Source organism: Peromyscus leucopus, chromosome X (assembly GCF_004664715.2).
Source record: "Peromyscus leucopus breed LL Stock chromosome X, UCI_PerLeu_2.1, whole genome shotgun sequence".
Taxonomy (NCBI): domain Eukaryota; kingdom Metazoa; phylum Chordata; class Mammalia; order Rodentia; family Cricetidae; genus Peromyscus; species Peromyscus leucopus.
In genome coordinates, this window is record NC_051083.1 from 103062375 (window position 1) to 103076364 (window position 13990).

General features: G+C 38.3%; 1 protein-coding gene across 3 annotated transcripts in view; it reads left to right on the plus strand.

The window, feature by feature from the left end:
- Positions 1–13990, plus strand: part of Dock11 (dedicator of cytokinesis 11) — a 183969-nt gene that overhangs the window by 110301 nt on the left and 59678 nt on the right. For 2 of the 3 annotated variants that reach the window (XM_037199256.1, XM_037199255.1), the window contains exons 27-35: positions 816–887; positions 2661–2807; positions 3980–4063; positions 5249–5360; positions 5845–5883; positions 7524–7702; positions 9272–9388; positions 11240–11315; positions 11876–11985. In XM_037199256.1, the coding sequence (XP_037055151.1) occupies positions 816–887; positions 2661–2807; positions 3980–4063; positions 5249–5360; positions 5845–5883; positions 7524–7702; positions 9272–9388; positions 11240–11315; positions 11876–11985 (936 nt within the window). The remainder of the gene's footprint in view (positions 1–815; positions 888–2660; positions 2808–3979; positions 4064–5248; positions 5361–5844; positions 5884–7523; positions 7703–9271; positions 9389–11239; positions 11316–11875; positions 11986–13990) is intronic. The other variant, XM_028887297.2, reaches the window with a different exon arrangement.

The window sequence follows — 13990 nt, forward strand, 5'->3', positions numbered from 1 at the left end:
TATAGTTTGTAGACCTTTGGCTACCTACTTCCCAGCTCTGGGCTGCTATGAACGCATATCTAAGTTGAAATATTTGACAAGATTGCTGCAGGTAGCAGGCACTCAGTAAGTTGTAGCTATTATTCTCATTATTTTTGCTACTCTCTAATTGGTGATAAAATTATGGGCCTTTTCGGATGTGTTGGCTAGAGACTTGGTGCTAGCTTTCCGATTACATGATATGGGCAACCGCATAGGTGATATAAGCTGTGCCAATTTTTGTACCGCGGCCGAAGATGGTTATCCAGGCTGAGTGTAGGCAGCAATGAGGTTTATCATCTGATGTATTTGGGAAAGGAGGGCAAGAGGGAAGGGAAGGGGGATAAGAGAGGGCAATGGGGTGAATATGATCAGAATACATTATAATGCATGTATGAAAATGTCATTAAACCCATTTAATATAGGATTAATATAGGCTAATAAAACCTTTAAACGTTAACTGTCCAGAATTTAAAAGAAGGAATACAAGTAACTAAAAGGTGGCTTGCTTTTATCACCAACCATGGCATTCCAAAACAGTGTCCGTGGTAAAATAACCCCGTCCCATGAAGCAAACCTTCCCATTCCCCCACTGGCCTCTCCCACTGGCCGGGGCTAGTTGTTTGTTTGTTTGTGTCTGGAACACTGCAGAGGTATGCTGGGAGCCCTTGATAGTGAATTGGGATCACTAGAAAATGTTATCCACCCTCAGAGACGAGATCTCTAGTGATTTGACAAGTTTTTGCAAAGCTTCAAGGATTTGGGTGGCAGTTAAGGCTTGTGTGTTTGTTTTTCAGTACTCATGGTTTTTCTTTGAAATAATTGCAAAGTCCATGGCCACATACTTGTTGGAAGAGAATAAAATTAAGGTAAGTAAGCAACAATAATTTCTTGATTAATTAATTAATTATGTTGGAGACAACCTGTAGTCCAGGCTGGTCTGAAACTCATGCTCAGCCTCCCAAGTACTTGGATTATAGGCCTGAGCCACCACATTAGGCTTATTTTAATTGATAAATGGTAATTTTTACATATTTATAAGAATGGCGTGTAACAAATATAGAGATAACTTTACACATAGCAATAATGTACAGATCCCCTTTTATTCTCAAGTATTCTTGCCCTTAACTCTTCCAATGTTGTTTATAGAAACAGTGGGAGTTTTACATAAATCTGAGGTCCCACAGTTCTTACAGGTGAATGTGCAGCGTCTGCTATGTCGTAAGAAATAATTGCAGGTAATAGTCTACAGTCATTTGCATACGGAATGCATTGCCTTTAAAGTTTCGCATTTCTTTTGTGATTTGAAAATGTCAGTGTTGAGGAGCTGGGGAGATGGCTTAGTGCTTGAGCTCTGTCCAGAGGGCCTAAGGGTGGCTCCTAGCCTCACCACCTGTTACTCCAGCTTCAGAGGATGGGGTACCATCGTTTGGCCTCTGCAGGCACCTTCCCAAATACACACATAAATGTGATAAAATATTTTTTAAAAAATAAAAGTCTGTTGAAAAGATTCAACTAGAAAAACTAGCAAGTCAGACATATTCTTTCTTAGAAAGGAATAAAGTACATATAAAGTTTAAAAAGAGCTTTATGTAATTAGATATATTTCTGAAATGTGTTATGCACATTCACTTGTTTTTTTGTATTTTAATTTTCTTCTTCATTGTTGTTGTTATGTGTATGATGTGTGGGTGGGACCCCATGTGAGCCACAGCGCATGTGTGGAGGTCAGAGGTCAACTTTTTGGAGCCAGCTCTCTCCTTCACCGCATGTGGATGCTGTCTGTGAAACTCAGATAACCAGGTCTGCAGGGCAAGCATTTTACCCCTGAGCAGTCTCAGAGGCTCCTCTTATTTGCTTTTCATTTTTTTAAAGACACATGCTGAGAGCTCCTGACCTGAAATGCTTAGAACCGGAAGGGTTTCAGATTTCAGACATTTTCAAATTTTGTAATATGTGCATATACATAATGAGATAGGCATCTTTGGTACAGGACACATGTCTAAACATGAGACTCATTCATGTGTCATGGATACTTTATACACATAGCCTGAAGATAATTTTATGCTTGACTTTATATTTGCACCTGTGTTTTGACTTCTACCAGTCACATAACATCAGGTGTGGAATTTTCCATTTGTGGTGTTGAGTCAAGTTTCAAAAAGTTTCAGGTTTAAGAGCACTTCAGATTTGAGATTTTTCAATTAGCAACAACCAACCCATACAAAAATGTTTTCTTAGCTATAGAAATTATAATATTCAAGCATGTGAAATAAAATAAATATCCATCTCATAGGACTTTCATAGAGTATTCTGACTGAAACTGTGATACATGCTTATATTGTGTACCAGAAATGTGCCTGCAGCCCAGGAGTGTGGATTCCAGAGTTGGGCTTATTGACCCATACTATGCGTAATGATAATTTCAAACATTTACATTACTAGAGAATCATATAGTTCCTGTAAGTTTAGGGTCAAGAATAAAGTATACTTTGGACAATTAGTGAAGTCATTTTTAGTGGAGAGAAAAATTATACTTCATTTTAAAGCCACTTTCATGATGGTACGTGTTTGGAAGTAAAATGGCAGTTGATTTATTTAGACCTTTTCCAACTCTGACTCTTTTTCTATTTGTATTTAAGCTTCCCAGGGGCCAGAGATTTCCGGAGGCATATCATCATGTCTTACATTCACTGCTTCTTGCAATAATTCCCCATGTGACCATTCGCTATGCCGAGATTCCTGATGAGTCCCGAAATGTGAATTATAGCTTGGCCAGCTTCCTAAAGGTGAGTTAAAGGCAGCCAAAATATGTTCAGGATCTCTTCATCACTGAGAGGGTCTGGAAAGACAAAGGAACAACTTTTCCCCTTTCTCCTGGAAAAATTGCGTGCTTGTGGTTACTATTTCCCCCGTTGTTGAGGATTGGATACAAGCCCTCTGCATGCTACGCAAATGTTACACTACTTAACTATATCCCCAGCCCCCAGCTAGATTCTTACAAGACTGTTGAAATAACTCTTTGGATTGACTGATAGATCAGATCAGCCAGGTTTACTTCCCCTCCCGCTGAAACAAGCAGGTAAAGAAGAGGCTCTGGCTGAGCCAGAAGACAGGCCATGCTTATTTCACAGACTGCTGTTAGGGTAGGCAATCGTTACTCCAGTCAGGCCCCACCAATCTTCATCATATCTCTGGCTTTTTTCTAGTTCAGTTGGCTTTTGGGTTCATGACTTTCTCTGTTGGGTGTGTGTGTGTGTGTGTGTGTGTGTGTGTGTGTGTGTGTGTGTACACACACACACGTGTGCAGGTGCACGTACTGAGACTGGAGCAGTACATCTCTCAGTTACTGCCATATTCCTTTGGGACAGTGTCTCTCACTGAACCTGGAGCTAGCTAGGCTGGCAGTCCTAAAGCCCTAAATATCTTCCTGTCTCCCACATTCACCATGGCACTGGACACTGGGGTTACAGGAGTGCACCTGGCCATGCCCAGCTTTTTTATGTAGTGCTTGGATTCTAAGTCAAGTCCTCATACTACAGCAAACACTCTTACCTACTGAAGCATTTCTCACGCCGAAGTTTTCAACTTTTGAATTAAAGGTACCTATTTGCTGTTGTCAGCACAGGGTACATGTTGCTAATGCATATACATAAAAATTGTTAGCTTTGCTCAGTGGAGTTCCTTTGAGACATGCCAGAAATCCCTATGTTTACAAAAGATGGTAACTTTTAATTTTTGTTATTGTCATGTATCTTATTTTGAAAATTACACAGTTGAGGCCTTTCAGTCTTAATCCCATTGATAATTTATTTTGCTCTTTTTCATTAAGGTCATCCCAAACTCTGACAGCTATTCTCATATTGTCTGTAAAAATGCCAAAGAAATTCAAAAATTATTTAAAGTCATGATAAGAGACACTTAGAATCACATAACTAACCTTCCCTCTCTGTGTTCACAGCGCTGCTTGACGCTAATGGATAGAGGATTTGTGTTCAATTTGATAAATGACTATATATCAGGATTTAGCCCCAAAGATCCTAAGGTAAGTTCTAAGGACATAGTTGGAAGTCAAAGGTGACAGTTACAGTCTCTTCTAGAGCATTCAGAACTGCTCTTCTCATTTATGTACTTTAAGTATTGTCAAAAGCAAAGACTATTGGATAGTGTTTGGAGGGGTCCCCAAGACCACCCACAGATTCAACAATTCACTAACAGGATTCAACATATAGTTGTAATTCTGACCAACATTCACTGGAGTGATAGGATATGGATACTCAGCAGGATCAAGTGCAATCTGGTGATTGCCACACAGTCCTGTCATGCTTTCTCCCTCTTGTGAAGGCATAATTCCCACTAGGGGTGAGAATACAGCCGAAAGACTGCAGCATTTCTCTTTAGAGTTTAGGGTTCTTGGAGATTGCCCCAACTGGGATGATGGGGAATCAACAAACAACGGATACACATTCGGAAAACCTGGGACTGGGTGAGCCGTGCTCTCTGATAGAGACACACCAGAAGTCCAGAAACTCAGTACGTTTATTGTATGTAGCTTAATGGGAAGGCTTTTATTATATACAACTGATGGAGGAGGTAGGTGGTGGTCACTGTAGGGGAACAATCTCAGGGTGCAGTCACGCAGGTTGCATCTGTAGGGAATAGGAAGCTGTGGTTGATACTTCTGCACACACTGTCAACCTGTGTACTATGGCCAGGGGAAGGCCTTGCCATTCCCTGAGCCTGACTCAGGGTAGGCTTTGCCATTTCTATGGGTCTGAGTCACTGGGGTTTTTGACATGGCTGTGTTCATGCCATGAATGCTCATACATACTGGGGTATACTCGTTTACCACAGTTCTTACTGGGGAACTGGTTTTGTCTTGAAGCAGATCCAAACTCTAGACTCTCAGAAAGGAAAGCAAAACAGGTGTTCACCATAAATCACATTGTTTGTACCAAGAGCCTAGCAGACTGGCACCAGGAACACAACCTTATCACACAGGGAACATGTCAAAATCCCTTTTCTCAGATGCCAGCCAACATCAGTGTTGCAACAGGCCTTTTAAAATCTTGCACTCTTGGGCCGGCTAGGTTAACCCCTTCCTGTACAGATTGCACCTGCAAGTATACTTTGGGAGATAAACATTTACGTTGGGAAATTAAAGATCATTTTTCAATCATCGAAAAAATAAACGGCTATCATATGAGATGTTGCATGATTTACCATTTAGGTTCTTGCTGAATACAAGTTTGAATTTCTCCAAACAATCTGCAATCATGAACATTACATTCCTCTGAACTTGCCAATGGCATTTGCAAAACCTAAGCTACAGAGAGTGCAAGGTACGTATTTGTATTTTCCATTACTTGGGACTGCTTTTCCTTTTGTGATAGCAATAGTGTAGCATAATGTTTTCTGATGGAACCAGTTAACTTGAAGGCAACTTGAGAATTGTTACCATCTGAAGATAGGTTTAGTAATGGCATTCTACATTTCCTTCGTTGCCTCAGTGGCAATAGTCTCAATATGAAAAAATTGGATTGTGACATATATTGTTGCTAAGACACAGATGTCAGATACTAGTAATATTTCTATCATAATAGTATATTGAATTTTATTTAAGACTAAATGAAAAAGTATATGAATGCATTTCAGCTGAAAGCAAAAAAAATATAAAAAATAAAATAACTTGTACGTACTAAATTTATGAACTGCCTCAGTTTTAATCTCCATTGCTAGTTTTATTGAATGCTTATTTGTTATGTAGCACTATTCTTATGTTATTATGTTTTTTATTTGTCCCTTTTCTTTTCATATATTAATTAGATTTTTTTTCATTTGCGGTGGACCGTTTGACTTCAGTAGGTAGGTTTAACTCGGTTCACTCTAAGGTAGTGTGCTGTGTTTAAACACAATTGATTTGATGAATGGCCAAGATGAATGGGGGCTTTGTTTGCTTTTCAAATTCTCTCTAGACAAAGTGAGCCTTTAATTGCTTGTACCCCAAAATCTTTAAGGCAAGTGCTTGTTAGTCTCAAAATCAGCTTCAGTGTTATTTAGAGTCAACTTTCAAATGCCTGCTCTTAGAAAGCAAGTTCCTCTGTTCCAAGGCAGCTTGGGGACAAGGGATGGGCTGCGTATCTGTTTAAGTGTTTGTCACCTCTCTCAGGCTTGCTGCTTTCTGTCACCCTGTTGAAGGGCTACTTGGCCACAGTCTGGAAGGTGTGGTTGAAAACACCAAATTTGGATTTTTTTCAAGTCACTGAAGCAAAAAAATCAATTGCCATTTGCAAAATCTACCCAGATAAGTCCACCTTGGTTATTCAATGCTGTCCTTATATCTAGAAAGTGAATGGAATTGAGAAAAGAGCATGACAACTCAGGACAGTCGTATGCCTCTGCCTCGGTCTTTAGGGAAGTCTCTACTCAGGGCTAGTGGTTGTAGAAGTGGTGAAATTATAGCTAGTAAAACCACTTTCTAACGACCTCATTACTAAGTTGAGAGCACGTGCGGCTCACATTCTTTCCCCCCCATATTTTGATGAATGATGAGGAAGTTGGGGAAAGGGAGTGGACAGAGCATTGGGATTTAGAATTAAATTGGACAGTTTGCAACAATTCAAAATCCTAACTGGATATACTTACTGCATTGCATTAAATTCTGAAGCAGCCAACAGGAAAAAAAAGAAAGGCATTTTCCTTAGCTTTTTGCTTTATCTAAAATAAATGAAAATATAGTCTACTATAGAAATTACTAAATTTGATTCCTGCCTCTGAGTTATTCTAAGGCAAGTCTCAACCATAGAATTAATATGTAGGATTTAAGGGAGATCAAAAGATTTAAGAAGGAGTGAAAGATACAGTTTGCAGTGGTGATTTTATGAAATGGAAGATCTGTATTGATGTGATGATGAATTGATGTGAGATGTGATGATGAATTGATGTGAGATGTTGTGGCTTTTGTATTATCATTGTGTCTACTGTGAATGTTCAAGCCAATATGTAACGATCACTGCAACAATCAATAATACTGTTGGGCTGGTCAGATTGTCTTGTTTGTCTTCTTTTCCCACTTTATAAATATAAATGGATAAGGAAATCAAGCTTTATTCTAGAAAGTTGAGCCTATAGTTGAAATGAAATCTCTTCAGATATAAAGAAATACATTAAAAGATTGTAAAATATAGAATTATTTTATTCTAGGTTCTATTGTCAGAGTACTAAGACTTGAAATAATTTAGGGGAAAAAGTATCTTCATGACTATCTTGCTGACTGGAATAATCATTAAACCAATCATCTATCCCTAATTAGGAGTGTTCTTATTTAGTAAAAATTTTGCATGCTCATTCTGTATTACAGAGGAATTGTTCAGATTGATTAATAATAAAAATTCTAGTTCTTGCTAGCATGACCACATATGATCAAATGATAATTACAGTATTTTAATTGTCTAATAATCAATTGTATATTTTCATTAAAAGTTACAAATCTTATTGTACTGCAGATTCCAATCTTGAATACAGTTTATCAGATGAGTATTGCAAGCATCACTTCTTGGTTGGTCTGCTTCTGCGGGAGACCTCCATTGCTCTTCAAGACAATTATGAGATCAGATATACAGCCATCTCCGTCATAAAGAATCTCTTGATAAAACATGCATTTGATACTAGATACCAGCACAAGGTAAGGATGTCTATACAGTTCTTGGGAGCACACTAGTAAATTTCTCCTAAGATTTTTTTCATTCCAGATGATGTTTATAGTGGAGAATGAAGTATGAATATCAGTGAAAATGTATTTTTATAAATAAGTTATTTTTTTCCATTTCAGGCCATTAAATTTTTTAAAATACCTGTAATAACTTGAAGAAAAACATTTTCTCAAATCATTTTTTAATATTTTGATGCTGGGTATGGAACAAGCCATGATCCTGCACATAGTGATATATACTCTACCACTGAGCTCTGTATCACCAGCCACTCCAACCATATTTTTAAATTAACATATATTAAGGTCTGTGTTTATGTGACAATGAAATGAGAATAGATTGCTTTATGTGTTTTTCTTATATTTAGTATAAATATTTGGGCCAGTCAAACTCTTTCATGACTTCCTATATACACTAATTAGGACTTTTGAAAAGTCATAGAGGAACTGGAGAGATGGGTCAGGAGTTAAGAATGCTTGGTGCTCTTGCAAAGGACTGCAGGTTGGTTCCAGTATCCACATCTGGTTGTTTAACCACCTGTAACTTCAGTTCCAGGGAGATCCCACTCTTCTAGCCTCCAAGGACAGCTGTGTTCACATGGACGTACACACACACACACACACACACACAAACATCATATAGAGTTGTACCATGAATATACTGTCAAATACCTTAATGCCCTTAAATATAGACACATATCCCTAAATAAACATATTGATATTTGTTCAATAAGACATATTAAGTATATCATATATAAAATACATAATATGAATTGTTCTTTATACTAAAAAGATGTTATGATAGGATTTTACTGTCGATAGGCATGGATATGGCTGTAAATATCTTACATACATTTAACATTGTTTATGTGTGACCATAGCTCTGATTGCTGTCTGCTACTACTTTAAATATGTATTTAAATGTCATTAACATTGTAATTTAAGGGCATGGAAAATTAAACTACAAACTGAGTTAATTTGGACTAACCCTACATTATTTATCTGGTATTTAGTAACTCAAGGAAATATAATATTTCATGTTTGACAACACAGCCTTTAATTTTTAACATTCATATATAAGAAAAACATAGGATGTAATTTGTTATTATAATTATTTTGAAAACCTGATTTACAGGTGGATTTGTTTCTACAATTTTCTTATCTGTTGTATTTTCTAGTTACCAAGATTTTTTTATTTGGAAATATTGCCAGATTTTTTTCATGATTCTGGCTGAAAGTAAATTGACTCCTTCATTTTATGATATAAATTATTTTATTGTAGTCTGTGATATCTTTGCCAAATTATAAATAATGTAACACTGATGTTGCAAACACTCTTTTCCTTTATGTGGTTATGATTGAAAGCTGTCACTGGACTCTGTCTGATGAGTAAGTCCAAACAGCTACCAAGTTCTTGGACAATTAGTCCTCTCAATTTTGTAGCTATTAGTTCACTTGTAGTCTCTTAATCTGATTTTTGGGGCCGATTTCATTCATTTGACGTATATACATATTATTTGTCAATAAAGTTTTGATATTTTTCAGAACCAGCAAGCCAAAATAGCACAGTTGTACCTCCCATTTGTTGGACTGCTCTTGGAAAATATACAGCGACTAGCAGGCCAAGATACTTTGTATTCTTGTGCAGCCATGCCTAATTCTGTAAGTGTGAATGCATTTCTCTTTGGAGTTACATCTTGTTTTACCTGATGCACTTGGAATTGAGGTCATCTGCTATATGATTTCAATTGTAAGCAATTATTTTTTCAGTATATTTTACATTTTTCCTGCTTTTCCTAGAGCAATGCTTCTCATCCAATAATGTGGGGATGTGTTAGAACCCAGATCTTAAATCAGTCGGCCCTAGGCTGAGGTTCAGAGGCCGCATCAGACACTGGGGGGTTAAGACTCCTTTGCTTCTTTCTCCCTATCCTCAGTAGTCTCTGATTAGTATTTCTTGGTAAGTCCTTTTAGTTTATTACAGCTGGGTGAGCTTTCTTTCTAGTCCCCTTGGTGACTTAAGACTTACTTAAGGCACTTAAAGGGTGACTAGCTTTCTGTCTGTCATAACAACCTTTGCCCTTGCAATAATTAAAATATTCCTTCCCCACCTTAGACCTAAAAGGGTTTCTGTCAGTTGCTCCTAGTTTTGCCCTCTAGAGACATGTAAAACATTTGTTTCCACCTTCACAATTTGTCCCTTCCACATATGCTTTTAAATTTTTCTCCAGGACACATATCACCATTTGGTCATTTGTTCCAAACCATTTATTTATTTTCTTGGTCAATGCTTCTGGATATTCTCCCATTTGCCAGTGGCCCTACTAAAACAATTATGCAGGCCACGTGCCAACACTTGAAAGGCTGGGGCATGATGATGCAAATTCATGGCAAGCTTGGGCTACAGAGTAAGACACTATTTCAAAAAAAAAAAAATTATGCCCAAATTGTATGCTTTGTACTTGTTGGCCCGTGTACGTGTTAACTCCTATCCCTCTTCATGTTCTGAATGGTCCAAGATCATCTATGTACTTTGCGTAGTCATTTCATATTGTTCAGTGACAGGTTGAACTCTGCTTTACAATATAATCTGGAAAAACTTTCCCTGCAAAATGCCCCTGCTAATTTTGAAAACCACTCCTAAGTTCCTGAGAAAGAGCTTTTTAAAGATCAGTTAAGGGCAGAATTTTATTTTCGTTTTTAATTATGTGTTTATGCATGTGTCAGATGTGGGTTTGTGCATGAGTACAGTTGGCTATGGACACCAGCAAAGAGTGTCAGATGCCCTGGAGCTGGAGTTATGGGCAGCCAACATGGGTGCTGAGAAATGAATTCTGGTCAACAGCAATTAGGCACTCATAATTTCTGAGCCATCTCTCCAGCTCCATGTGTTTGTTTTCTGAGATAGGGTCTCACTGTGACTATAGTTCAGGCTGGCTTGGAACTTGAAATGATTCACCTGATTTGGTGTCCTGAGTGCTAGGGTTACTGGCATGCACCACTACACCGGATGGAAAAGCCACTTCTTAAGCTTGCCTGGTGGCTTTCTCGCTTGTGGCACTTGATCGTGTTAATGAGTGGAATGTGGATGTAATCTCACTAGGTGTCACACTGGTCTCTCTCCACACAGTAGTTCATGGTCAAGTTCATTCCACACATTTGACAGTGATATTTGGAAATGTTTCACTATCTGTCCTTTCTTTTATAGCTCATGTTCCCTTAGAGACTTTCGTTACACTTCAGCTTCTAGCGTTGTCCCTGGTTCCAAGGAAGAGAACTGAACAATATTGAGATTATGCCAATTGCAACCATCTAATTATATCATTTGGTCAGAGGTTATGATTACTGCAGTATGCTAGCAGCCATTTTTTTAAACATGCTACTTAAATACTAAGAGTACCTGATGTAACTTTCACAGTGAGCTTTGTTTTAAAATCAGGGACAATCTAATTCAGATTTCTTGTGCTAGTTTAAAAATTGGCTAAATGACTCAGGCACTGTATTCTGTTGTAGGCGTCCAGGGATGAGTTTCCATGTGGCTTTGTTTCACCTACAAACAGAGGGAGCCTGACCACTGACAAAGACACAGGTAACTAAGCTCTTTAGTGATTATGCATCACATGAGTGTTTAGAAATGCACCTCTACTCTTTTTGAAATATTTCATAAAACTATACATAGCTTGATCTTTCCTGAAGTTTAGTTAAAACATGACTCACACATGCAGCCACATTTTCTAGTTTGTCTGAGCATGATCAAAATGGCTAAGTATAGTGAAAAAACTAGAAGATAAAAACAAAAAACAAAACACAGTGGTTTCTTTTCCTCTCAACTTTCATCAATATTGGGCAAGACACTTCCTTTTCTAGGTTTGTTTCCTTACCTATAATATAGATAAGCTGTCTTGTGAATTACGTGGCTTTATTACATGACTTCCAAGGAATTGTAATCCATTGCCAATTGTTTTGGAGGGGAAAATCACTTCACCTTTACTTGTTTCCTTGTGGTGTTTTGATATATGAATTTCACATTTTAGAAGGCCAGGATCTATTCACTGTAATATGTATTTACTTAAAATAATGTAGTACTTAGTTTTAAAATTATTTTGATGGTTCTTCCTGTTGCTAACAAGAACTTGGACTTTTTTCCAGCCTATGGGTCTTTTCAGAATGGTCATGGAATTAAGAGGGAGGATTCAAGAGGTTCCCTTATCCCAGAAGGAGCAACAGGATTTCCAGATCCTGGCAACACTGGTGAAAATGTAAGAACCTAAACATATAGGATAGCCTGGTGACTAGGCTACCAAGATCTTTTAAAATAAACATGCATTGTCGCATATAGTCTATTTTGGATCTATAAAATGCATCCCACAATTCTTGAATATTTTAGTAGTACCTTCCTATCCCTGTAGCTGCTACTTGGATGTCTTTTTCCCCCTTAAGCATAGTTATATAGATGAATTGCTAAACAGTCTTATTAAATAAAAACCCCAGAGCCAGATATCGGGGTTAAAACCTGAGAGATTAGAGGAATAGGAAAAGCCATAAGCCAACTTCACCTTACTGACCCTCAGCTCCCAAAGAGACCTGCTTCCTGTATACCTATGCCTATATGCCATTCTGTTCTGCTATCTCACTTCCTCTTCCTGCCCAGCTCTATCACTTTCTGTCTATCAGTACAGACCTCCAAACCTTTTTGGTTAACTAGTGTTGGAATTTAAGGCGTGTACCACCACTGCCTGGCTCTCTTCCCAGTGTGGCCTTGAACTCATAGAGATCCAGACAGATCCCTGCCTCCCGAATGATAGGATTAAAGGAGTGTGCTACCATCGCCTGACTTCTATGTTTAATATAGTGGGTGGCTTTTTCCTCTGACCCTCAGATAAACTTTATTGGGTTGCACAAGTAAAATATCACCACATAGCTGGTTTGAATTTTTTAGTGGAAATTTGAGACAAGGTTTTGCTAAAAAGTTCAAGCATGCCTCAAACTCTTTATGTTGCCCAGACAAGCGTTGAACTCACAATCTCCTGCTTCCACCTCCAATTTACTGCTTTGAACTGGGGTGTTACTATGTTGCTCAGGCTGATGTCAAACTTCTGGCCTCAAGCAATCTTCCTGTCTCATCCTCCTGAGTAATTGCAATGACAGGCAAATACAATGCCCAGCTTACCTGGTTGTCTTAAAACTGTTGATAGGGAGTAAGGCAATTATCCTCAAGGAGTCTAACTCTTTTGCTGTAGCTCACTGCAACCTAGAGGGGAGGTTCCAGTTTAAAATTTCTAAACTGCCTTGCATTTTAACCAAAACATCAGCACAGGGCTGATTCAATCTTTCTTTTTAAAAAATAACATTTTTTACCAAGTAAATTTTTTTCATTTATTTTATATACCAACCAGTTTCCCCTCCCTCCTCTCCTCCTGTTTTCCCCCACCCCCCTCCTGCCCTGCTTCCCATCTACTCTCCCCACTCCTGCCTCCCATCTATTCCCCCATCCACTTCTCCACCTCCATTCAGAAAGGGGCAGCCCCCCCATGGGTGTCAACAAAGCATGGCATACATCAAGTTGAGGCAGGACCAAGCTCCTCCCCCTGCATCAAGGCTGGGTGAGGCAACCCAGCAGGGGGAAAAGGTTCCCAAAATAAAAATAACATGAGAGAAACTTTAGGTCCTCAAGTGGACAGTCTTAGAGTCTTCTAACTCTTCCATCATATTGTTTTAAGCCTAAAAGTAAAATATAAAATGTGTCTGCCTTGAGGCCAAAATACCACATTTTAGACAGTAAAGTTCTGTGACATTATGTAAAATCATATATTACTTAGAAGGATCTGTAAAATATTTTTAAAAATAATGAACTCCCATTCCTGTTTTTAAGTGAAACTGGGATTTTGACTTAAGCCAGCCATACCTGACCCCATGTTTAGAAATCAGCAATTTTCCTACTATTTTGTGGCATGTTCGATGTGCATCAGAGTCACCTAGAGGCTTAAAAAGAAGTGGCTGCACCTCACCCTCAGAGTGTTAGTAGGTCTGAAACAGGGCCTGCTAATTTGTATTTCTAAGTCCTCAGGTGATGCCACTTCTGCTGGTTGGGAAGCACCCCTTAAGAACCACGTGAATATACATCTTTGAACCTTTGAGTAAATAGTAATTTATTCACAAAGGTTCCTATTTCACACTACTTTGAATTGTGATATTATCGTAGATAAGGTCAGAGCAATTAAATAATTTACTAGTAAATGGCTGACAAGCAATCAGAACCAAGGT